The sequence below is a fragment of the Castor canadensis genome, chromosome 13 (assembly GCF_047511655.1).
Source record: "Castor canadensis chromosome 13, mCasCan1.hap1v2, whole genome shotgun sequence".
NCBI classification, from domain to species: Eukaryota; Metazoa; Chordata; class Mammalia; order Rodentia; family Castoridae; genus Castor; species Castor canadensis.
Genome location: NC_133398.1, coordinates 9,962,872 through 9,987,500, shown reverse-complemented (window position 1 = coordinate 9,987,500; position 24,629 = coordinate 9,962,872). Strand labels below are relative to the sequence as shown.

General features: G+C 37.3%; 1 protein-coding gene across 10 annotated transcripts in view; it reads right to left on the bottom strand.

Annotated features, from left to right (window-relative positions):
• Positions 1-24,629, bottom strand: part of Mapkap1 (MAPK associated protein 1) — a 236,359-nt gene that overhangs the window by 180,275 nt on the left and 31,455 nt on the right. For 6 of the 10 annotated variants that reach the window (XM_074053192.1, XM_074053193.1, XM_074053196.1 and 3 more), the window contains one exon: positions 13,111-13,259. In XM_074053192.1, coding sequence (XP_073909293.1) covers positions 13,111-13,259 — 149 coding nt within the window. Of the gene's footprint in view, positions 1-7,166; positions 7,308-7,828; positions 7,960-8,065; positions 8,209-13,110; positions 13,260-13,793; positions 13,950-24,629 lie in introns of all 10 variants that reach the window. The other 4 variants (XM_074053197.1, XM_074053200.1, XM_074053199.1 and 1 more) reach the window with 4 other exon arrangements.

Below are 24,629 nucleotides of genomic sequence, written 5' to 3'. Positions count from 1 at the left end.
GAAAGCTCAAAGAAGATGAGGGAAAGGGACACTTGAGCCAACAGGAATGTGGGGGGAGCCTCTGCTCAGATAGAGAACTAAGCCAACCCTCCACCTTTGCAAGAAAAGCTCCAGAAGCAAACCCTACTCCTAACATCCTTACACAGTAGATGTGACTAGAATCTCCCCACTCTGACCAACCTCAAGTGTTTCTTTTAAAACACTCCAATTCCCCCAACCTGAGAAATGAAGATCAATGATAGCTGTAACAAAACACAGTTTAAAAAAAAAAAAAACAAAAAACAATTTAGGAACAGTGAAAAACATCCTGGAGTATTCTTTCCCAATCTAATTTTACTAAACAGAGTTCAAATGTCCTTGACATTTATATAGAATTAACACATGACAACAATCCACTCATGTGAGGCAATGTCAATACCCCTCTGCCTACTGACCACTTATTTATCCTGGTCAGAGGGCTCCCTTGGAATGTAAACACTTGGAAAGTAGGGTCCACCACATACAGTTACCATTGAGAGAACTGTGATAAAGTTGACCCTAACGTTAACTTGGTGATAATTATCTTGATAGGTATCATAACTCTAAAAAAACTGGACTTTCAATATCTTACACCAACTGTACAGAGAAGTTCTTCATAATTAAAAACATACACATTAATAACATTAAAGAAATGCTTATCCTGTGTCAATCTGAGAACCACGTCAAGGCCTTTGGAAAGTAAAAAGACCAGAGATTTTAGCAAGATAAATTCCTCTGGCTAGAATCAATTAAAAACTGGCTGGGCATAGTTGCACAACCCTATATTCCCAGCACTAGGGAGTCACAGGCAGGAGTCCAAGGCCAGTTTAGGATACAGAGCAAGATAATGTCTCAAAATTAAAACAAAACAAAGCAAAAACAAAAACCAAAACCTAACAAAATGGTGCAGAAAAGAGGCCATGGATCTCATACATTTGGCTATAAATGCTAGTCATAATTTATTCCTTCTGTCAAGCTTTACTTTCCTGATCTGAACAACAGTAATAATACCTACATACATATGGTGAGGACTAAGAAAATTACTATATAGCAAAGATATATAAATTACTAGATATCAAAGATATCTAGTAATTTTGGATACAAAATAGGAACTCAATAAAATGTAGCTATGGGAATAATGACAATGCTTTCCTTAAAAGGTGGCTTAAATCCCCTCTTAAAATAGGATAGATTTATATGAATTGTGTTCCTAAACCAAAACAAATCCAAAAGAAGTACTTTATGCTATTTATTTCACAAGACAGTAAGGAAGGGGGCGGGGAGTTACTGTGGCTAGGGGAAAAAAAAAACCTAGCAAGTTATTGTTTTGATGCCATAATTAGGAAGGGAAAATGAAAGTCAGCAAAAAACACAGTTTTAGAAAAGTGGTTATTAGATTTTCTTCTTTCCACTGTGGAAAAAGTCCTTCCTGTTGAAGAAGGCAGTGAAATTTTATCACAGCTATTGCTATTCATAAATCTTATATCTATTTTAATTCAATCTGGCCCTAGCCTCTGAGTCGCTGCACCACAATTTGATTACTATAACCATACTTTTTAACTGCTGTCAGGAAAGACAGCGCCTTACACAAACATCTGCCGGAACACATGCCTGCATTCTCCAGCACCAGCCTTAAATCACACTCTGGTGATGAATCTTTATCTGACACTAATACTTTTTAACTTCATACAGACAATTAAAATGAATTGTAGCTAAATGCACATAGAACAAATCAATTTAATCTTTGGTTGCATAGTAGCATATTTTGCAAATTTCCTAAACTTACTTTCTTACATGTGTCTTTGTCTAGGTGTTAAAATTTCAATTTAACAGAAAGGAGTGCAGATAATGATAAAATACAGCTCTTATGATACTGCCATGTAGTTGCAAGCCTCAAAGAGTAATGACACTTGAAATTTATCACTGCCATTTAAAAATTTTTCCACATTTATGTGTGGAGAGTGCCATTTTGGGCTTCACTGTAGGAGTGACCAAAGCTGAATTCCTGCTCTATAGGAATTCATACACAGAAATTCAGACAAACACACTGAAGAGAAGCTGGATCAGATCAGAGCTGCCATTCGTCAACTATCATCACAGCTTCCTCCACACTTCCAAGAACCTTCACATTGATTCTACATTGTTATCATGAGTCTGTTCCTCTGCTCAATTACATTTACCTGAAGTCACCAAATTGTGTCATGCTTGCCAGCAATGAGTACAATCTGCAGGTGAAGTGTGGTTCCTAAACTTGTTAGCTACATAACAACCACTCTTCAAGTTCCTCCAGGACAGTTACCACATCTTATGTACAGAACCAGTATACAGCAAATGTTAGGAATGAGCCAGTACGGTGTGGCTACTTATTAAATAATTTGCTGGATGGATGACAAATGAGTGGACAAATAGATATGGGGATGGAAATGTAAGAATGACTATACTCTGCACACCAGGAAGATCAATGGAAAGAAACAAACATTTGTGGAACATACACTGAAATCTATGTATAAAGCCTTCCTCCACTTCTCCAGTACCTCTTATTATTTCCTTTTTATATGTAAGGAGATTAAGGCTTACAAGATATAGTAACTTATCCAGCCATACAACTGATAAGAAGATCTAACCCAGACATACCTGTAATCCCAGCTACTCAGGAGGCAGAGGCAGGAGGATCTTGAGTTTGAGGCTAGCCCAGGCAAAAAAAATAGTGAGACTCTGTCTCAAAAATATGAGAACAGAGGGCTGGGGGGAGATGCTCTGCTCAAATGATAGAGAGATTACCTAGTATATATGGGGCCCTGGGTTCAATCTCCAGCACCGCAAACAAAATACAAAAGAATCTAAACCAGTTTGTCAGATTTCTAGTTTACTGATAAAGGAAAAGCTTTAATTTTTAGATTTTGGAAATTTTCAAATATTAACAGTGATTTTGTTTTCTTCATAACAATGACTATAGAAGAGTACAGGAAAGAAAGCTGTGGTACTGGAATAAGGAAAAAAGGAGTAGCATACAAGCTCTGTCACCAACTACTGGGGTATCCTTGAACAACTTACTTATCCTCTCTTAGCCCATTTCCTCATCTGCAAAGTGGAGAGGACCAGTTTTGTTATAATTAAGAGGAAAGAACACACACACGCTCTCTTCAGAAGTTCATTCACAACCCCTTAAATGCCACTGATGCCAATCACCTTCCCAAGCACAAAACTATAGAGAACTTTAAAGTCAAAGGAATCTAAGAGGTCATCCAAGCCAAATTCTCCTAAATAGGAAAGGAGGTTCAGATGGGAAATGGTCTGCCCCAGACCCCAAGAAGAAAATGGCATGGCCAGGGCAAATTCTCACATCTTCTGAGTTTGTGTCTGTATTCCTTCTAACACATGGCCTTCCAGTCCTAGAACTCAAGTTTCCATTTTGTAAATATGAATGTCATTAAAAATGAAAATTAAGCGGGGCACTGGTGGCCTGTAATCTTAGCTACTTGGAAGGCTGAAATCGGGAGGATCTCAGTTCAAGGCCATCCTGAGTAAATAGTTCTCAAGACACCCTCTCCCCATCTTCAAAACAGCCAGAGCAGTGCCAGTGGCTCATGCCTGTAATCCTAGCTACTCAGGAGGCAGAGATTAGGAGAATCATGGTCAGAAGCCAGCCCAGGCAAATAGTTTAAGAGACACTATCTTGAAAAAAACAAACACAAAAAAGGCTGGCATAGTAGCTGAAGTAGTAGACAGGGTGCCTAGCAAGTGTGAGGCCCCAAGTTCAAACCCCAGTACCACCAAAATAACCACAGCAAAATGGACTGGAGGTATGGCTCAAGCCACACCTTTGTGAGAATCTGCTTTGCAAGTGCCAAGCCCTGAGTTCAAACTCCAGTCCTACACACACACACACACAAAGAATGAGAATTAGGCTGGCAGAGTGCTTCAAGTGGTAGAGCACCTGCCTAGCCAGTGTGAGGTTCTAGAGTTCAACCCCCCAGTACCATCAAAAGAAGAAAAAAAAAAAATTAAGCTGTGTGGGGTAGCTGTGTGCTTGTAGTCCCAACTACTTGAGAGGCTGAGGCAGAGCATCACTTGAGTCCAAAAGCTCAAGATCAGCATAGGCAACATAGTGAGATGCCACCTCAAAACAAAGCTGACAACTTAGGGTGATCCTAGGCTATCATCTGATTTCTCAGAATCAGTGTCTTCAAGATCATACAATCAATGCCTAGTTCTTTGAGGGACAAAAAAAAAATCTACTACAAATCACAAAGAGCAAGGTGCCCCAGAATGAGCAAAGTGTAAACAGCCTCTATCCTCTTCTATGAAGGCTGTCTCCTAGGCTTTCCCATATAACCTCAGTGCATAACACTCATCCCAAACAGATTTCCTGTATTAGCCTGGTAATTAATTAGCTAAGAAGGTAGTGCTATAACAGTAATCATGTTATAACTAAAATATGCCCATGCTTTACCTCTCACCCTACTAACCTCTAAGAATTACTATCAATATATATCTTAAATGATACCTGACATCAGCTTCATTTAAAATTAACTCTCTCAAAAAAAGATAAAAAAAAAATTTAAGGTAAAGGAAGTAAAATTGCCCTCTCATTTTCTCCTAACAATCTGGAAAGTTGGGCTGAGTATCGGAAAGCACAGACCCATTATAAAGAAGAGGTGACTGACGGCTGCAGGTGATTCCTTTGACAGTTCCAAAGAAGCAGCTCTGGCTCCCAGCCCACTCTCACCTCAGATAGCACTGCCTTAGAGTCCCCAAGCAACAACCAGACAAGCACAGTGCACCCTACCCGCTCAAAGGTAGCCTCTTCAAGGACATGGTAACCACCTATGATCTGTAGTCAAAAGGCCCACACCAGCTCACACTGGGAATGGCCAGTCATCCTCAGCCCTTTTTCAGTGCTTCCTAGTGTAGGGATGGTACAGTGTCCTCGCCCACCCACCTCCACAAGCCTCAAAACTGCTTTCCACCCCAGCTCCCTACATATAACACCATACACTTCTGTGTACTAAATATTGCTGGAATTCATCTACTCCACCACCAAGAAGTAAGCCCAAGTTATGACTCTCACAGACCACTGGGAAAAGTTCCTTGATTGGTCTTTCATCCTCACAACCCCTCTCAAGTATACTCTGTGCAGCACAGTCCTAGTGATCATTTCAAAACACAAATCTAAGGGATGGGGTATACCTCAATGGTAGAGTACTTAAATAGCATATAAGAGGCCCTGGGTTCAGTTCCTAGCACCACACACACACGAAAAAGGAAAACCAACAACAATAAAAACCCCACAATCTGGGAGGTTTTTTCACTTCTCCATGTGAACTTGTTCAAGGCTTCCCAATGCCTTCAGGTTAAAGAGAATGCCCAACCATACTCCCTCTGCCCCTGGAACTTAACTTTGCCCCCCATCTTCCTCACCCTTGGGGGCGGTTCCAGTTACCCAAGTCCTCAAAACTGCAGAGCTCCCCCTTCCTCAGACCTTCTTTCCCCCTCGCTTAAGACGCACTTTCACAGGGATTTGTCCCTGATCCAGCCCCAGATTAAGTCAGATCTCCCTATGATAGTGCTCTCAAAGAACCAAATACCTCTCCTGGAACTTGGTGATTACTTAGCTGTGGCTGTATTATGATTCACATTTAACATTTCACTTGGTGACTGTTTATGTAGTATCAATTTTCCCACCCGGGGAAAAACTCCATGAGGTCAGAAATCAGGTCTGGTTTTGCCCACCACTGCATCCAGTACTTGACAGTGCCTGATGCAAAGTAGGCCCTCACTAAATATGAAGTAAGTGGATGGCGATGTGGTAAAAAGAGAGGAAACTAATAGTCTCTTAGCACTAACCATGTACCAGTCATTTCACTAGATATGCTTTGCCTCTCTTCATTGAAACCTCATAGTATTTTAAGGTATCAACCTCATTTTATAGACAGGAAAATGGAGTCAAAGAGGCAAAATGATTTGCTCAATATCACATAAAAAGTAAATGTTAAAGTTAGGATTTTAACCAAAGCCTAACATTTTCTTTCCAGTGCAAAATTCTGCCTTATTTGAAAAGTCTTCAAAATGGTGAATTCTACCTCTGGTGGGAACTTCTAGAAGATGGCTTTGCAATCAAAGTTGCCAACCACTAACTACATCCAGAACAAACTGCAGAAATCACACCTAGACAGAGAGTACCGAGTAGAATAATCTAATTTTAAGAATTCAGCATAGAGTATTTAACTTCAGAGTAGGATGCTAAAATGTTTTCTTTTGTTATAAGATACTTATTTAACTTATGTTGAAAACCAGTCAGACAAAAATCCCAAGGACTTTTCAGTATAATGTGAAGCAACAAGAAAAGGAAAATACTAATATAATGGTAAAGGGAAAATAATGTCATTAAGGTGTCTTTAATGGTTTGATCCTTCTGTTAGTATACCATAAAGTATAAAAAGGGTAGTGAATATCTTATATCTTCTTTTAGGAATAGACTAACAAAAACTCATCTATGGAAAGGAAGGCTAGCAAAATATACTCACAAAGTTAAGTAGCCAAGAGTAACTGCTAATATGTTAGTACCTTATTCTTCTTTAAAAATGTATGTTAAAAAAAAAAAAGTCAATTGAGGAGTAAGACAGCTCCTAATTCAAAACACATAATCACCCTGGATTTGTCTCATTATTGGGTACTTGTGAACCCCAGGAGAACTCTTATTAAAGGAGGAGGGAAGGAGGGAGGCAGAGAGGGAGGGACAGAAAAGGAGGGAGGGAGAGGAGAGAGACAGAGAGAGACAGAGAGACAGACACACACACAGACACTATTAGGCAGCCAACTTCATTCTCAGCCACCTTCTTTGGGGGTGGGAGAGGGAGAGTAGGACTACTTGGGCAGGTGGAGGGAGAGGAGAAGGAAAGTCAGAAGGCCCTTAGGCTCAAGGCCACTGCCTCAGCTCAGGCAGCAATAAACAAAATGTTGGAGGGAAGGAAACACAGCCAACATTAAAAAGCCCAGGGTATAAATTTTTGGAAAGCATTTCTAAGCTAAAGAAGCTTAACATATTAGAAGGGACCATTCCCATGATAACAGCAAATTTTCCAAGTTTGGATGAGGAGCACTGTTCTCAGAGGGCATTTTTTTAAACATAATTTTAATTTGCTGACCTTTTCTAAGTTTGCAACATTTCTTCATGGCTTCATGCTTTTCTGCAAAGTTTCAAGTGACTTTCTTTGAAGAGAGCTATTTAAGGCAATGATTGTAGAAAACATTTGTTCATAATTATCCAGACATACACTGGAACAATGCTGAAACAAGAGCAGCATGCAAAAAATGTATTTAAGGACTATCATCCCAAAATGCTGCTAAAAGCTATTAACCAGTATGTGTTAATTGCCACAGCATTCATATTAATTTTCACTTCAGGCTCGACATTGTGGAATATTTCCCCTGATACATTTTAAACAAAGTTTAATTTAAGGAACTGCTTCTATCAACACTTATGAAAATTAACAGCCAAGCAATTAGCACTCATGAATTATCCCTTCCCCCATGCGCTCTGCAGTTTCCCTATTAAAACAGTTTCTAACAGAGAAGTAGTTACTTTCTAACAAGTTAACACAATCAAAGTCACAGTTGTCTATATGAACCAGAACTGGTTCTGCTTTTTAAAGTACTTGTCAAGGCAAACATTTCCCTTTTACTTAAGAAAGTAGTCAAGAAGGTAAGATATTTAACATTTTATTAAACTGCCAAGAAATTACAATATCCAACTACCTATGTAAAAAATAGCCATTGCCCAAAAATGAATAAATAGATAATTATTTACCTTCCTATATATTTCCTGTTAATCTTCCTATGCTTTTTGCAGACAGCCCACTTTCACTGAGTCTGCAGTATATCTTGTTTAGGGATGCTATTCTAAAATCCAAGTTCCTCTGTCTCAATCCTGTCAACAACCTAATAGATCACACAGAGGAGAAATTGTCACTATGTTCCCTCTCCCTTCAGAAAGAGACAAAGCAGAAGTAGGGTATTTGTTGAGTGCTTCCTATGTGCTACGTACATGTCCTGCTAAACAAGCCTCATCTCTTTTAATCCTCAGGAAGAAGACACACTATCATAATTTCATTCTGCATGAGAACTGGAGCTTGTAGGGGACAAAAAGCATCTTTTCCTTCTACCCAGCTAAGTTGTTGGCTAGGGCATCTGTAACAAGAAATAATAAAACACAGAAAAAACATCTAAATTTATTTAATATAAATTTTGCATGATACAGAGGCTTCATAAGGAAAGAAGACCCCAAGAAACAATTAAACCTGGGTGTTTTTTTCACTCTAGGTATGACAGTAGAAAGTAGTCAGAAAATATGATACATTTTCCTCAAAAGGTATGAGGAAAGTGTAGTCAACTGGGAAAAGCTTAGCAGGCCAGCACAATTAAAATTCCTCAGCATCCCCCCACCTCTGGAAATAAGGAGGTTCTTCTCTTCCAAGTATAGGGAAAATACCCTTCACATGAAGGGAAGGCCTTGTGGCCTGCTTCAGGGGAGAAGGGCAGAGGACTATCAAGAGTCTTTCCTGCTACTTCTCAAATTCCTTCAGCTTATGATAATTAGTATAGCAAGATAACATATTTTGGGATAGTATTTCCTGAACTCCCAGCAAGCTCAGGAGGTTAACTGGCTAACCTGAGGGCATTCTGTAAATGTATGCAAACTGAGGTCTTACTATGGAGTAAGTCAGTTTACTAACTGCACTATTAAATTACAGGACATTTCATTATGCTGGGTGCTTATCCTAGCATTACTGAGGGTCTCATCAGCCTAGTGACGCCACCTTTTTCCAGAAGTCAAGAAACAAGGTCTGAGAGGTGGGAAAAAAAAAAATGATTAATATGACATAACTTATAATCAATGCATCTCTGAGAAAGTATGCCTACAGGAAATGGGTACTTACATTTCTGATGGTCTAATGATGATGATATCTGCAAATTCAGTTTGAGCAGAATAGTGATGATATAGTAGCAAAAGCTTCTCAAGTAAGGGATAAGGCATGGAAGAGCAAGAGTTAGATCACTTCTTAAAACATAACATGTGGGCTGGGATGCAGCTCAGTGGTATAGCATGTGTGAGGCCCTGGGTTCAATTTTCAGCATGATAGATAGATGAATGAATGAATGAATAAATAAATCCTGAGAAACAGAGCAGACAATCCACATACTCCAGGGCCCTTACACCAGTGACACATGTTCACAGCTGAGACCATTCCCTCATTACCTCAAAGCAACTCCAAGCACAACCAACATTTTCCACAAATAGTGAAATTAGAAGGACTGGGGCAAGAAGTTTTCTGACATCTCATTCTCTGGAATAGAGGTTTCATTTCATTCATGAGGCTATCAGGTCCTTTCTCATCAGTGCCAAAGAATTTAAGGAAGATGCTGAGCCTGATTTTGCCTTATCTGACAAAGGATCCCCTAAAATCCCCTTGCAGACTGTCTTGAACTTTTTTCAAATGATCAGTAAACAGACTTTAACCTATAGATCCAAAACAAGTTACAGATGGCATCATCAATTTGCCAAAAATGTAATATAAGCATCATAATAAACCTGACCAAAATTTATCATAACTACAACAAATTATAGGCCTAAGTACAGCTGTTTCCTCTCAATTTCATGCTCTAAAAATAACCACAATAACAATTTTTATAAATTAGTTGGGCACTGGTGGCTCACACCTATAATCCTAACTACTTGGAAGGCAGCAATCATTAAGATACTTGAAGCCAGCCTGGGCAAATACTTTGCAAGACCCTATCTCGTAAATATTCAACACAGAAAAAGGGCTGGTGGAGTGATGCACGTGTTAGAGGGCCTGCCTAGCAAGTATGAGGTCCTGACTTCAAACCCCAGCTCTGGGGGGGAAAAAATTACAAATTATAAACCAGGTATAGGAATAAAAAATTACTTGAAAATATCTGCTTTAATATAGCACAAAAGCTAAAAGATGCTGACTCATGGACTCACTAAAACCAACAACCCAGTTTGCACAAATTGCTAAGGACACTAGATGTGCTTGCTTAACTACAATACAATTGTTGTTCTGCACGAAAAACAAATCCTTTCTTCAACACAGTTGAATCTTAAGAAGGATTTTACAGCAGCTTGTCTCTTGAGGAAATACATAATTAAGTAGTTTTTTAGTATATTTAATTAGACCCCAAACTCTTCCCTATCCCCTTCTCTCCCCAATTATGTACCATTTACCCAAGAGACCTAAGCAACTCAGTTAATTATGTAAATAAGGCAAGCATTATTCCCAAGAAAAGCATTGTGGATATTTGGAGGGAAAAAACTACATATTTTAGCGGCTTTAACAAATCTTTGCATAGATAGATAGATAGGTAGATAGATAAAGAGGGGATATTAAATTAAATGGAAAATCCTTACATGTGAGGCAAAAAGCATGGCATTTCAATGACAACACAGTGAATCATTAAAACAGGACACTCATTTCATTTCTTAAATATGAGCTGAATAAAAATAAAATAATTTTAAGTTACAACAGTAACAAAAATTTAGTGCTGAATGTCAGATGATTTATGAGAAGAATCAATCAGGAAATTATTAAAGTCGACTAGCACAGAAAAGGCTTTATTATCAAGGGGTTGACATGATCTTAACTCTAGAGGCAGCTACAGTGCTGCTATAACTACTACAATCCCATTATTATGCAATCACAAAATGCTAATTTGATCATTTTGAGGTGTTATTTGAATAGTCATTTTAATTTCTAGGTTACAAAAAATCTTGACTCAAGTATAATTCTCTCTTAATCATTGAGATGTCATTGAATATCATATTGATGCATTTCACAAAGATAAAGACTAATTTAATATGTATAGTACAATATCCTTCAAATATTAGCTGCTTTCATTACATATGTGCCAAATGCATCAATATTAAATAATAGATGAGAACAAGGGTTTAATTGTATTTTAGCAATTGTAATATGTAGGATAATAATAAAATAGCATCGTATCATAAGACAGACTTATCAATATATGAATCTTTCTTAATCAATGTGTAATGAATGGTGACTGCTCAATGCTCTCACATCCTTGGCAGATTACAAAAAGACCTGCTACGACAAAAGCAGAGAATCTTAAGTGTAAACACACATCTAACAAAAATAATTCCTATGAGACTGAGGAAACAGCTTACATTTAAAATATATAGATAGATAGATAGATAGATAGATAGATAGATAGATTTCCCTGGCACTTCAGAAGATAGCTATCTATATAAAACAGAGTTCACAACCTTCTGACAAATTCAAATGCAGCCTAATGGTATAAAGGAAATTCTAGAATGCAGTATTTTAAAAGGTCTGAGCTACTTCCTTGGCATGAAAGCATTATCACATATTAATTATTCTAGCAATTATATCCTTAAATAATGAGATTGTATCAGGCAATGCAAGCAAATAAATCCCACCTATGAATCCTAATCCCAAAAATAACTTCTCACTTACCTAAATGAGTCAATTATATACATATTTTTAAACCCTTTGCAGTCCAACCCACCATTTTCCTGAGGCTGACATTCTAGTCTCCTGGGAACCTGTATCTTTTCCCTACTTTCTACTGTACAGGATAAGTTAGCACAGACAGGCTAAAGAGAAGCATCGCAGCAATTCAATCCATAAATGAATTACTAAATGTACTTTCAGATGTTTTCTAGAGGAAACCCCTGAACATATTAGGATATTCGTGTTATTTACGTATTTGTTTCTAGTTCTTGTTCTTCCCCCAAAACATCAACAACCTCACCTGCAGATGGCCACACATGCTGAGTTCACCCTACACAAACTGATTGAATTGTCTGAGGTAAAATGTTTCAAAGAGAAAACGTCTCTTTGCTCAAAAATGACAATTGACAGAACTAGCATGTGAATAAGAAGAATGCAAAGAGCTGTATGCTTATTAATTGCAATGGTGCTGAAATAAGAAATAAGATAAATTACACAACCCCTCCAGGCAATAAGCTATCACTTAGCACCCCCATACCACTGCCAGGGGGCAAACATAATGGTAATAGATATAAAAATCAACTGTTACTGTCTCCTATAAAAGGCCCCGCTCAGCTTAACACAGAGGTATGGAGCAGCAGAGAATCGGGAGAGGGGTGCTGCAGGTGGAACCAGGTTCTACCTGAAACAGTGGCCATTTTTCTAAAAGGAAAATAAATGTACTTTAATTTTCTAACAGCAAATTATTAGAAAAAGCAAGAAAAAAAATAAAGTCATCCTCCACAGCAAGTATTAAACAAGATACCCCTGCAATGAAAGACTGAAATGCAAAAGAATAGCTTAGAAGTCTGAAAGGAAGCTCAAACCTCAATGATTTCTGCAGTTATATAAACAAGACAGAGCCACTTTCAAGTCTTTCACAACACAATTATACCTTCGTTAATCATAATCCAACAAGTGCAAACATTCAAGCATAATTAGGAGATAAAACAGGTAAATAAACACATTCCTCCTCTAAAATATATATTTATATATGTGTGTGTGTGTGTGTGTGTGTGTGTGTACATATGTATTTGAAGGATTAAAACAGTACTGAGATATCTGTAAGTACAGGGAAAGACAGAGAAAGAATAAGAAGTATCTCAGGACTGTTTTGTTTTAATCCTCCCAAATACATTACTGTGAAAACAACATAGTCTCCAAATTCTTTACTTTTTTTTTTTTTTAAATTTTTGGCAGTAGTGAGGTTTGAACTCAGGTCTCATGCTTGCTAGGAAAGTGCTCTTCTGCTTGTGCCACTCCACCAGCCCCCAAATTCTTAACTTTTGGTGTCTACGGTCTTAGAAAATGTGACTGACATTCTATAATTACTGAGGCACTTTTGAAACTCTAAATCTAATAATAATAACAAAAACAACTCCACTCAATTGCAGTTCTATTTAAAGAGATAAAGTTTTAAAGATGTGGCTCAAGCTGTAGAATACCTGCTTTACAACCAAAAGCCCTGAATTCAAACCCCAGTCTCACCAAAAAAAAAAAAAAGAGAGAGAAAGAGACAAAGTCTCAGGTTTTTACTCACCTTGCCATCAAATTTGGAATACTCATTAAAGGGGTTATTCAGCTGCAGAGGGCACTGCTCCAGGCGTACAGATAATATGGACTGCTTTCCAGAACTTGGAGGCTTTACTTTGAGGGATTTTTTTTCAAACAGTGACTTTAACTCCTGGGCTGAGACAGAAGAGGAAGATAAAAATATCTTCATGATTACACACATAAGAGTCAGCTTGCCCACCTTCCCTAAAAAGTCTGCCTTAGAATCTTAAAGAGGGAGTATCTAGAGTCATGTTCAGGTCTGATGTGTGTAGAAACCTTCACATATACTTCAATGTTTGTGCACTGAAAGGGCAGAGCACTGAAAAACATGTAGATCAGGCCATCAATTTAGAAGGACTAGTGATTAGGAAGGGGGAAGGGTAAGGCATAGCTTCAGATCCATCATCCTATAAGAAAAGTATTTGCAGCTAGGGCACCAGAGCTTTGGCCCAGTATTGCCACTACCAGCTACCTCTCTGGGCTTGTCAAACTAGAAAATCTCAATGATCTCTCATGGCTCTAGTACAATGTGATTTGGGATTCTAGATTTTTAAGACTGAGACCCACATCTTCATCCCATCAAGCTCCAATGGCATGCAGCACAAAATCTGACTGATAAAGATGATAAGGCAGCCGGGAGCGGTGGCTCACATCTGCAATCCTACTCACTCAGGAGACAGAGATCAGGAGGATGAAGGCTCCAGGCCGGCCCAGGCAAATTGTTCTTAAGACCCTATCTGGTAAATACTGAATACAAAAAAGGGCTGGCAGAGTGGTTCAAGTGGCAGAGCACCTGCCTAGCAAGCATGAGGCTCTGAGTTCAAACTCCAGTCCGGCAAAAAAAGAAAAGATTATGATTAGGAATAAGAGAAATAACAGTCGTTAACATTCATTATGAAAGTCACTGTATCATTTACTCCTTTTTATTTATTTATTTTTTTGGGTCATTTACTCCTCATAACAAAAGCGCTTAGGAAGTGGATTCTAGAATTATGTCAATGTGGGATGTTTAAAATATTTCCTCTGGCCCTGGGATTTGTTGCTATGTAAGAACACAGGGCTAGGATTCACAATCAACAGAGTTTTTGGCCATTAGTCACTAATGAACAAATCAGACACTCAATTTTGTTGCATGAATGAATGAATAAAATGATTGTCACAAAAAAATGATTGAAGGGATTCAGATTAATTTATTATTAAAGCTCCACCTCTTACTCATTAGTGAATCAAGACAAGTTAGTTCCACATCTTCTCAAAAATCATTTAATTCTCTAAATTAATCTGAATTATCGCTCAAGATAGTACATAGATAAGTTCACAGGGGTCATTATACCTTTTCATTTTGTGAAAATTAAAAACTATACATATTTAAACTTCTAAAATAAATCAATCTGAGATTTTAAAATCTTCAAGGAACAGATTCAACCCATTCCACTCTTGAACATAGTCAAATTAAACAAAGACAGATCAAAAGAACTCTGACACACTTACAACTTTTTAAAAATATAACTAGGGCTGGCAAAGCACCTCAAGCTGTAGAATACCTGCCTAGGAAGCAGGAGGCCCTGAGTTCAACCCCCAGTGTTGCACACACATACATGCACACACACACAAAAAAAGCCACTATAAAAATGTAACTAAAACTAACCAAAATTTTTAATGGACTGGTGAGGCAAGTTTATCAAATGAGTCTCTGTAAAGTGGCAGTGAATCAGAAAAAGTTAAAGTGCCTCTTCCCATCTGCAGGGAATAGGTTCCAAGAGCCTAAGTGGGTGCCTGAAACCACAGAGAGCACCATAGGTTTATACATCATGCACTGCCTAACAAGATTGCCAAAGACAGCCCACATATATTATGGTGTTTCCATACGGTTATGTCATCTAGTGATGTCACAGCCATCTTAAGCACATTCTATAATTGTATTGTCAGCAACAAAAAAATTGCCTAATGACGTAGTTCTCAAAATGTATCTCCAAAAGTCAGGTGGTATATTATATTATGATTTTTCCTACACATATCTACAATAGTTTAATTTATAAATTAGTAACATTGACTAATAAATAATTATTAGAATATCCTATAATAAAAGTTATTTAAAACTTACAGATCATTCATTTCTAGAATTTTCCATTTAATATTTTCAGATCAAGGTTGACCATGGGTAACTGAAATCATGGAAAACAAAACTGTGGATGGGGGAGGGAGCTACTACATCTCTTTTTTATTTTTTTGGTGGTACGGGGGTTTGAACTCAGGGCTTCATGCTTGCTAGGCAGGTGCTCTTATCACTTGAGCCCCTAATTCTTTTTTAAAATATGATACCTGACTATTCAATTCCAGATTCTGAACATATAAGCACATTTATGCAACATATTAAATTCACATTTGAATAGCTTTGACATCACAATTAAAGTGAGATTTCCAATATCACAAGTACCTTTCTATATGTAATCTATTAATTTTATGGCTACACTTGAGAATGGAATGATCCTTTATTAAAGCTGACTAGGGGGTCATGAAAAATGCTACATGTTTTCTCACCTTGTGCTCACAAGAGTCTATGAGATAAAGTTACTAGTGGCTCCATGAAAAAACTGAGGTACAGCTGTGTAACTTCAGTTACAGGAGGGTGAGATAGGAGGAGATGACATATTAACTCTTCCATCTCAAACTAATTCTCAACCTCAGACACCTTCCTCTCTCTTTCTCTCCTTGCTTCTTGTATCATAAGGAAATGGAAACAATCTAGGAGAACTTTTGCTCACTCTCATCTGCTTATCTCCCTGCCTTTGCTCCAGTTACCATGTCTGAGCTTCTTTCTCAGGTCTGCCCCTCCCTTGCACATGAGATCCCGTCCACTTTGCCAACTAAAGGACATCACTCCAGCAATTCTCTTCTCTCTCTCTTCCCCTGTCAATTTTACCTCTTACAAGATTATTTCACAGCAGCCAAAAAGCATACTGAAACATTGATCATTAAACAAAAACACCTCTCTCTATCCCCTACTCCCTCCCTCTCTTTCAGTTCTCTGGTTCCTCAAAATGGTGACCAATATTCTTTTTTTTTTTTCCTTTTTCTTTTATTATTCATATGTGCATACAAGGTTGGTTCATTTCTCCCCCACCCCTCCCTTACCACCCACTCCGCCCCCTCCCTCTCCCCTCACTCAATACCCAGCAGAAACTATTTTGCCCTTATTTCTAATTTTGTTGTAGAGAGAGTATAAGCTATAATAGGAAGGAACAAGGGTTTTTGCTGGTTGAGATAAGGATAGCTATACAGGGCATTGACTCACATTGATTTCCTGTGCGTGGGTGTTACCTTCTATGTTAATTCTTCTTGAACTAACTTAGTACCTGTTCCCCTTTTCCTATTGGCCTCAGTTGCTTTTAAGGTATCTGCTTTAGTTTCTCTGCGTTGAGGGCAACAAATGCTAGCTAATTTTTTAGGTGTCTTACCTATCCTCACCCCTCCCTTGTGTGCTCTCGCTTTTATCATGTGCTCATAGTCCAATCCCCTTGCTGTGTTTACCCTTGATCTAATGTCCACATATGAGGGAGAACATAAGATTTTTGGTCTTTTGGGCCAGGCTAACCTCACTCAGAATGATGTTCTCCAATTCCATCCATTTACCAGCAAATGATAACATTTCGTTCTTCTTCATGGCTGCATAAAATTCCATTGTGTATAGATACCACGTTTTCTTAATCCATTCGTCAGTGCTGGGGCATCTTGGCTGTTTCCATAACTTGGCTATTGTGAATAGTGCCGCAATAAACATGGGTGTGCAGGTGCCTCTGGAGTAACAGTCTTTTGGGTATATCCCCAAGAGAGGTATTACTGGATCAAATGGTAGATCCATGTCTAGCTTTTTAAGTAGCCTCCAAATTTTTTTCCAGAGTGGTTGGACTAGTCTACATTCCCACCAACAGTGTAAAAGGGTTCCTTTTTCCCCGCATCCTCGCCAACACCTGTTGTTGGTGGTGTTGCTAATGATGGCTATTCTAACAGGGGTGAGGTGGAATCTTAGTGTGGTTTTAATTTGCATTTCCTTTATTGCTAGAGATGGTGAGCATTTTTTCATGTGTTTTTTGGCCATTTGAATTTCTTCTTTTGAGAAAGTTCTGTTTAGTTCACTTGCCCATTTCTTTATTGGTTCATTAGTTTTGGGAGAATTTAGTTTTTTAAGTTCCCTATATATTCTGGTTATCAGTCCTTTGTCTGATGTATAATTGGCAAATATTTTCTCCCACTCTGTGGGTGTTCTCTTCAGTTTAGAGACCATTTCTTTTGATGAACAGAAGCTTTTTAGTTTTATGAGGTCCCATTTATCTATATTATCTCTTAGTTGCTGTGCTGCTGGGGTTTCATTGAGAAAGTTCTTACCTATACCTACTAACTCCAGAGTATTTCCTACTCTTTCCTGTATCAACTTAAGAGTTTGTGGTCTGATATTAAGATCCTTGATCCATTTTGAGTTAATCTTGGTATAGGGTGATATACATGGATCTAGTTTCAGTTCTTTGCAGACTGCTAACCAGTTTTCCCAGCAGTTTTTGTTGAAGAGGCTGCTATTTCTCCATCGTATATTTTTAGCTCCTTTGTCAAAGATAAGTTGGTTATAGTTGTGTGGCTTCATATCTGGGTCCTCTATTCTGTTCCACTGGTCTTCATGTCTGTTTTTGTGCCAGTACCATGCTGTTTTTATTGTTATTGCTTTGTAATACAGTTTGAAGTCAGGTATTGTGATACCTCCTGCATTGTTCTTTTGACTGAGTATTGCCTTGGCTATTCGTAGCCTCTTGTGTTTCCATATAAATTTCACAGATTTTTCAACATCTTTAATGAATGTCATTGGAATTTTGATGGGAATTGCATTAAACATGTAGATTACTTTTGGGAGTATAGACATTTTTACTATGTTGATTCTACCAATCCATGAGCATGGGAGATCTCTCCACTTTCTATAGTCTTCCTCAGTCTCTTTCTTTAGAAGTGTATAGTTTTCCTTGTAGAGGTCATTCACATCTTTTGTTAGGTTTACACCTAGGTATTGATTTGTTTTGAGGCTATTGTAAATGGAATTGTTTTCATACATTCTTTTTCATTTTGCTCATTGTTAGTGTATAGAAATGCTAATGATTTTTCTATGTTGATTTTATATCCTGCTACCTTGCTATAGCTATTGATGATGTTTAGAAGCTTCTGAGTAGAGTTTTTTGGGTCTTTAAGGTATAGGATCATGTTGTCTGCAAATAGGGATATTTTGACAGTTTCTTTACCTATTTGTATTCCTTTTATTCCTTCTTCTTGCCTAATTGCTCTGGCTAGGAATTCCAGTACTATGTTGAATAGGCGTGGAGATGGTGACCAATATTCTTCTGTCCAGTTCCTCTCATCCCTTTCACTGAAGTCCACTCCAATCAGGCACTCAGATCACACCACTCTACCAAAGTAGAGTTACCAATCATTGAGGTTACCAATGATCCCTTGCTGCTAAGCCTATGGATCAGTTTCTAATCCTCACTTTGTAGATCTCTTGGCATTGTTGGGCAAGGTTCATAGTTCTCTCATTTTTAAACACCTTTCTCACTGACTTCCCAGAGTTCCACTCAATCTGGCTCCTCTCCTGTGTCTCAGGCTACTGCTCCTCAGCTCCCCTTCTGATCCTTAAGACACTGACATTCCCCAGGGCCCAGTGTTGGCCTCTTCTTTTCTCTCTCTACATTCACAACCCTAGTGATCTTCTACAGCCTTATGTTTTTAGGTACCATACACAAGAAGAGAAACTAAATTGTGGTGACATAAACTAGAACAATGGTTGCCTATGGGAAATAGAAAGGGAACTTCTAGGGGGGAGGGAAGTGAAAGAAAGGCTCTATACTAGATTGGAATGATAGTTAGATAGGCATACATGTTTGTCAAAAGTAATGGAACTGTACATTTAATATCTGCTTTACTATATGTAAAGTACACCTTGAAAAAATTGAATTAAAAATTAAAAGAGAAAACCTAAATAAATATCCTCTATATACTGGTGACTCCCACATAATTACTTCTGGCTCTAAATACTCTGAGTATCACAGGCCCACATATTGAAGTTTCTATTTGACACCTCCACTTGGAGGTCCACTAGGTATCTCAGACTTTACATGTCCAAACCTAAACTCTTGATCTTCCCCCAAACCCACCCTTCCCACAATTACCTTCTCAATTACCCACCCTTCCCTTCTCAATTACTAGTAACTTAATACTGTTTACCAAAAACTTGGGAGTTCTCCTGACTTTTCTCTGTCCTATGTTCTACCCATCAACAGATCCTATAAAAGATCAGAACTGCCTCTACAGTTACCAAACTAAAAGTGCAATCTCTAAAAACAAGAGCAAAATGAAATAAATGAGATTGTCATTTAGCTGAATTGGCCATTTAACTATAAAGAGACATTAAGTAACTTTATCTCACAACAATTTGCACATTCCCCTAATGATATATATTCAAAGGACAAAAATAAAAAACAAAAACCCTTAAAGAGTTTTTAGTAATCATATTGCTAATAAGGATGCTGGTACTTCTATTCTAGAACCAAGATTTTCAGCATGAAAGAAAAAATACATAAACATAAAATCGAAACAGTAAATATTTTAGCCAGGCATGATGGTGCACACCTATAATCCCAGCACTTGGAAGGGAGAGGTAGGAGAATGAAAAGTTAGAGGCCAGCCTGAGCTACATAGTAAGATCTTACCTAAAAATAAAAAAAAACAAAACACCTGCTTTGCAAATGCAAAGCCCTGAGTTCAAAGCCAAGTTCTGCCAAAAAAAAAAAAAAAAAAAAATCAAAAGCTCACAAACATATTTCCTCTTTTAAAAAATTTTTCCCTGCTTTATCCCACTAAAAAGGGATACAAGGAAAAATCAAACTCAGTGAGCATCACTAGAACTCAGGTTGTAGTCTCTGAGTGACATCTACCACTTTAAAAAAAAAAAAAAAAAGAGAAATGGCTGATTCCAGATTTGGGAAAGGAGACAGATATATGATAAGCCTGGAACATTTTGTCATACATATAAGCAAGGAAGCTAAGAAAGATTATTGGTGGTGTTAAAACAAAATCTACAAGCTAATTATGAAGGGATTCATTACACAAAGGTACAATTTAACATCAAAAAGAATAATGACTGAATGAACTGAAAAATACCTATTATGCTTAAAAACAAAACATTAGTTCATAATGATACAAAGGAAAATTCCTTCACTGGTCATCTTCATAGTATGCTAGGGAATAACTCATAGTTCTGAAAACTGTTGACAAAAGGGAAAAAAAAAAACAAGCACTTATCCTGCCTTTCTTATAAAGACTATTTGAAGATAACCGAGTAATACATTGGAAAAAGTTCTTTACCAGAAATCTAGTTAATGAATGAAGAATTTTATCAGTTAGTGACTAATAAAATTAGAAGTAACTATTTTACAGCCTCTAATGAAACAGAGGCTATGCCCAAGGTAATGCCCATCAATGGCCATTAAAATGATGAGGGGAAAAAAGCTGCTGGGAGTAACCTAATGATGGATAGAAAACACCAGATCCCACCTTGAATCTTAGCTTCACAAAAAAGGAGACATTTCATGTTTCCTGATGTGATATAATATGAAGTACAGAACATGCAAAAAATATTCTTACCAAAGACTAAACAATCTGAGCCAGCTTTTAGATCTAAATGCCAGTTTATAAAGAATAGCTAGATAAGCATATTAAATGAGACTATCAAAATAAAATTTTCAAAATCCAGAATGTTAGAAATTATAGAGGATAAATAACCCAGTTTCTTCAACAAATAAATTAAAAGGAAAAAAAAACTGAAAGAGTCCTACAAATTAAAAAAGAAATGAGACATTAACCAAAAGTAAGATGTGGACCTTAGATCCAAACCTGAACAAACCAATCTAGAAAAAAGAAAAGGAAAAAACTTAAGATTATTAGGGAAATGTGAACAATGATTAAATACTTGATAATATTAAAAGAAATAAGTTCTTCATAATATGTATTCCAAATTTCTTTAATTCTCAATTATATTAAAGAAACAATTTCTTTATAATAATTTATTATAAAAGTAATAGCTTCTTTAATTAAAAATAATAATAAATAGTCATTTTTGGGGGTTGAGGATATAGCTCAATGGTAGAGCACTTGCCTACCATATGAGAAACCCTGGGTTCTATCACCAATACCACACATACAAAATGACAACAAAAAATTTGCTTATTTCTTAATAATTAAAATAACACAAAGAATTTAAAACAATATAAAAACAAGATTAAATATTAAAGAATTTTGGGGGAGTGGTGGCACTTCAGTTTGTTGTATTAGAAATACATAATTATTTAAGCATGAAGTTATTATGATAGCTGCAATTTGCTTAAAAACAATCTAGAAGGGACAGATTGTAAAATGAATAAATGAAACAAGCCCAGTAACTTGTTCCATTCTGACATACTCTGTTTGCTTACTGTCTATCTTCCCCTACTATGCCTCCATAAGGGCAAGGGCTTTGTCTTGTTCACTGTTTATTGCATAACTTTTTATTTATGAATAAGAAAAATTTGGCTGGGCACCAGTGGCTCATGCTTGTAATCCTAGCTATTCAGGAGGCAGAGATCAGGAGAATGGCAGTTTGAAGCCAGCCCAGGCAAATGGTTTGTGAGACCCCATGTTGAAAACCCTTCACACACAGGAAAAAAAAAAAAAAAGGGCTGGTGGAGTGGCTCAAGGTTGCGGCCCTGAGTTCAAGTCCAGTGTTGAAAAAAAAATGTGTTGAGTGAATAACTCTGAAGCAAGAAGTGGAAAAGTTCTGTGTGGGGACAGCAAAGAGGGGAGAGGAAAGATACAGCAGATGGGCACAAAGCTGAGACAAGATGGGGAGGTCGTGCGAGCCCTTCCTCCTGGTGGCATAGTCACTTTTTTCGGTGTGAGCACTCTGCCCAACTAAGCTACAGCCCCAGCCTCAAAGCCAACAGCTCTGCCTCTTTAACTTCTCCCTCAACAGGAGCTTTTTGTTATTTGCATGTGAAGATAGCAACCAAAACAAACAGCTGAAGACTCCAACAAACACAAAATTTAAAAAACAGCCAAGAAATTTAATAATAAAATTTATGAGAAAGAATGTACTATAACATTTAGGAAGATGAGACTTCATAGTACAACTGATAAGGGTTCAGTGAAGACCTAATTCAAAACAAACATACAAAACAATAGATTTCTTTACAGAAAACCAGCAATAAAGTTACAGGGAAGGTGCTCTTTACAACGGCAATACAAAACATCCAGCAATAAGAAATGTAACAGTGCAGAATCTATGTGGAGACAACTGCAAAACTGTACTTATGAACTAGTCCTGTGTAAAATGATACAAAGACATCCTGTGTAATTACAGTACTGTTTAAAAAAAATATATATATATATATCTATAAAACCACATATATAAATGAAACCTGTAATAAATATATCAAAATGTTAAAAGTTGCCTTTGGATATAAGATTACTAGTAACTTATTATAATTTGTATATTTTTTCAGATTTTTTGTGATATATATATAAATATATATATATATATATTTGATTTTTTAATATAGAGATTTGAAAACTTTCCTGAACCATCGCCATACATGACAGAGAAGGAAAGAAACAAGGTAACACGGGACCCCTTGATACCCAAAGCTTCAGGAGCAGCTCCCTTCTGCCTGGAGTGTGGGAGGGAATGGAACAGAATAGACAGACTCAAGTCTTTGGGTCAGACTAGCCAGGCAAATAAATTTGGCTTTGCCACTTACTACTTGTGAAAAGCTACTTAGCCTCTGAGTTCTAATTTTCTCACCCATTATAATATAGAAATATTAACAGCTAATTTACTGGGCTTGCATAAGGATAAAAGAAACTTAGTAGCTAGTGCATTCTATACCCCAGAGCTGGTTACTCATCCCATTTACTCAGGGTACTTTTGAAAAATAAAGATTTGTGGACCCCCCCCTACCTCCCCCACCTACTTCATCACAGGTAAGGCTAGAAACAAAGAATGTCATTAAACACATACTTTGGGATACATTTCTCATTTATATACAGCCACTGTATATAGAAATCATTATTTTAAGAAACAAGTAGAAGTTATATAAACAAAACTTCAGGAATACTAATAACTCATATAAACTGCATTGTTATTTGAGTTTTATCACTTCATTCATAAAAAGTCTTGTCCTCCAATTAGACTTCATACTTCTTGAGGACAGGATCATGTATTCTTCCAAGTACTTAGCACAGAATTACTAGGCACACAGAAGTTAAGAAGAAATACTTTTTAAAAGACTCAGTGAACAAGGGTGATAACCAATCTTGTAAAAAAATAAAACATTTTTTTCAAAACGTTTTTTGTTTTGTTTTTTTTTTTTTTTTTTTTTTAGCAGTACTGGGTTTAAACTCAGGGCCTTGCATTTGCTAGGCAGGCTCTACCACTTGAGCCACTCTGCCAGCCCACCATTTTCATTTTTGTTGCTACTGGAGATTGAACCCAGGGTCCACTAAGTTATATCCCAAGTCCTCCAATATCATCTTAAAACAATAAAATTTAAAATGGCATTATTCCTGACAGAACAGTCATCTGAGTACAGCATCTTCACATTTATCCATACAATTTTAGTTACGGAAATACTAAAAGGACCTTATCCTAAATAGTTCACTTATCCTGTGGTCTCATGGAACATGGATCAGTAAGTTCATAAAGAACTTCAGCTATGGATCAGATGGGCTCTATTAATTTCTCTATGAAAAGGCCACATTGACACTGTATCTTAAAGGACTGACTTGATTTAGATGGGATAATTATGGAAAAAGAGCATTCCAATGGAGCTCACCAGTGTTATAATACTGACACTTCTAGTGGGGAATGAAATACAACAAAGAAAAACAGATGAAAGGGTTTTAACAAAATATGAAAAGCAGAAAAAGAATGACAGAGTGAATAAATGATTACCTATCCAAAATTCCCAAGATCAGAAAGATTTAGACATGGCATTTCATGCCAAGGACAGCATGTGTTTCAGAGATGTGTGCAAACAATAAATGCTTAGTGGACTCCTGACTCTACTTCCCTGGCATGCTTCAGGATACCCAGAGTGCTAAGCTATGGCTTAATGATGGAACCCAACCTAAGGAAAAATTCAAGACATTCCTTCGTACATTGATGAGGTTCACTCTAACCATCAAGAATGACCACTAGCCAGGCTGCTGATCTGGCCAGAATCAGAGTCAACATTTCAAAGTATGGACAGAAAAAAAGAAGATGATGGGGTCAATTATTGAAATCTGTGAGAGACAGAAAAAAGAAGAAAACAAGCTTAGGGAGAGAGAAATATACATATGCAAACGACAGTATGGTTGCAAATGAAAGCAAAAGGGTGACTATTATAGAATGCACAGGGGCATTCTATAAAACTCAGAGGCATTCTATAAAACACT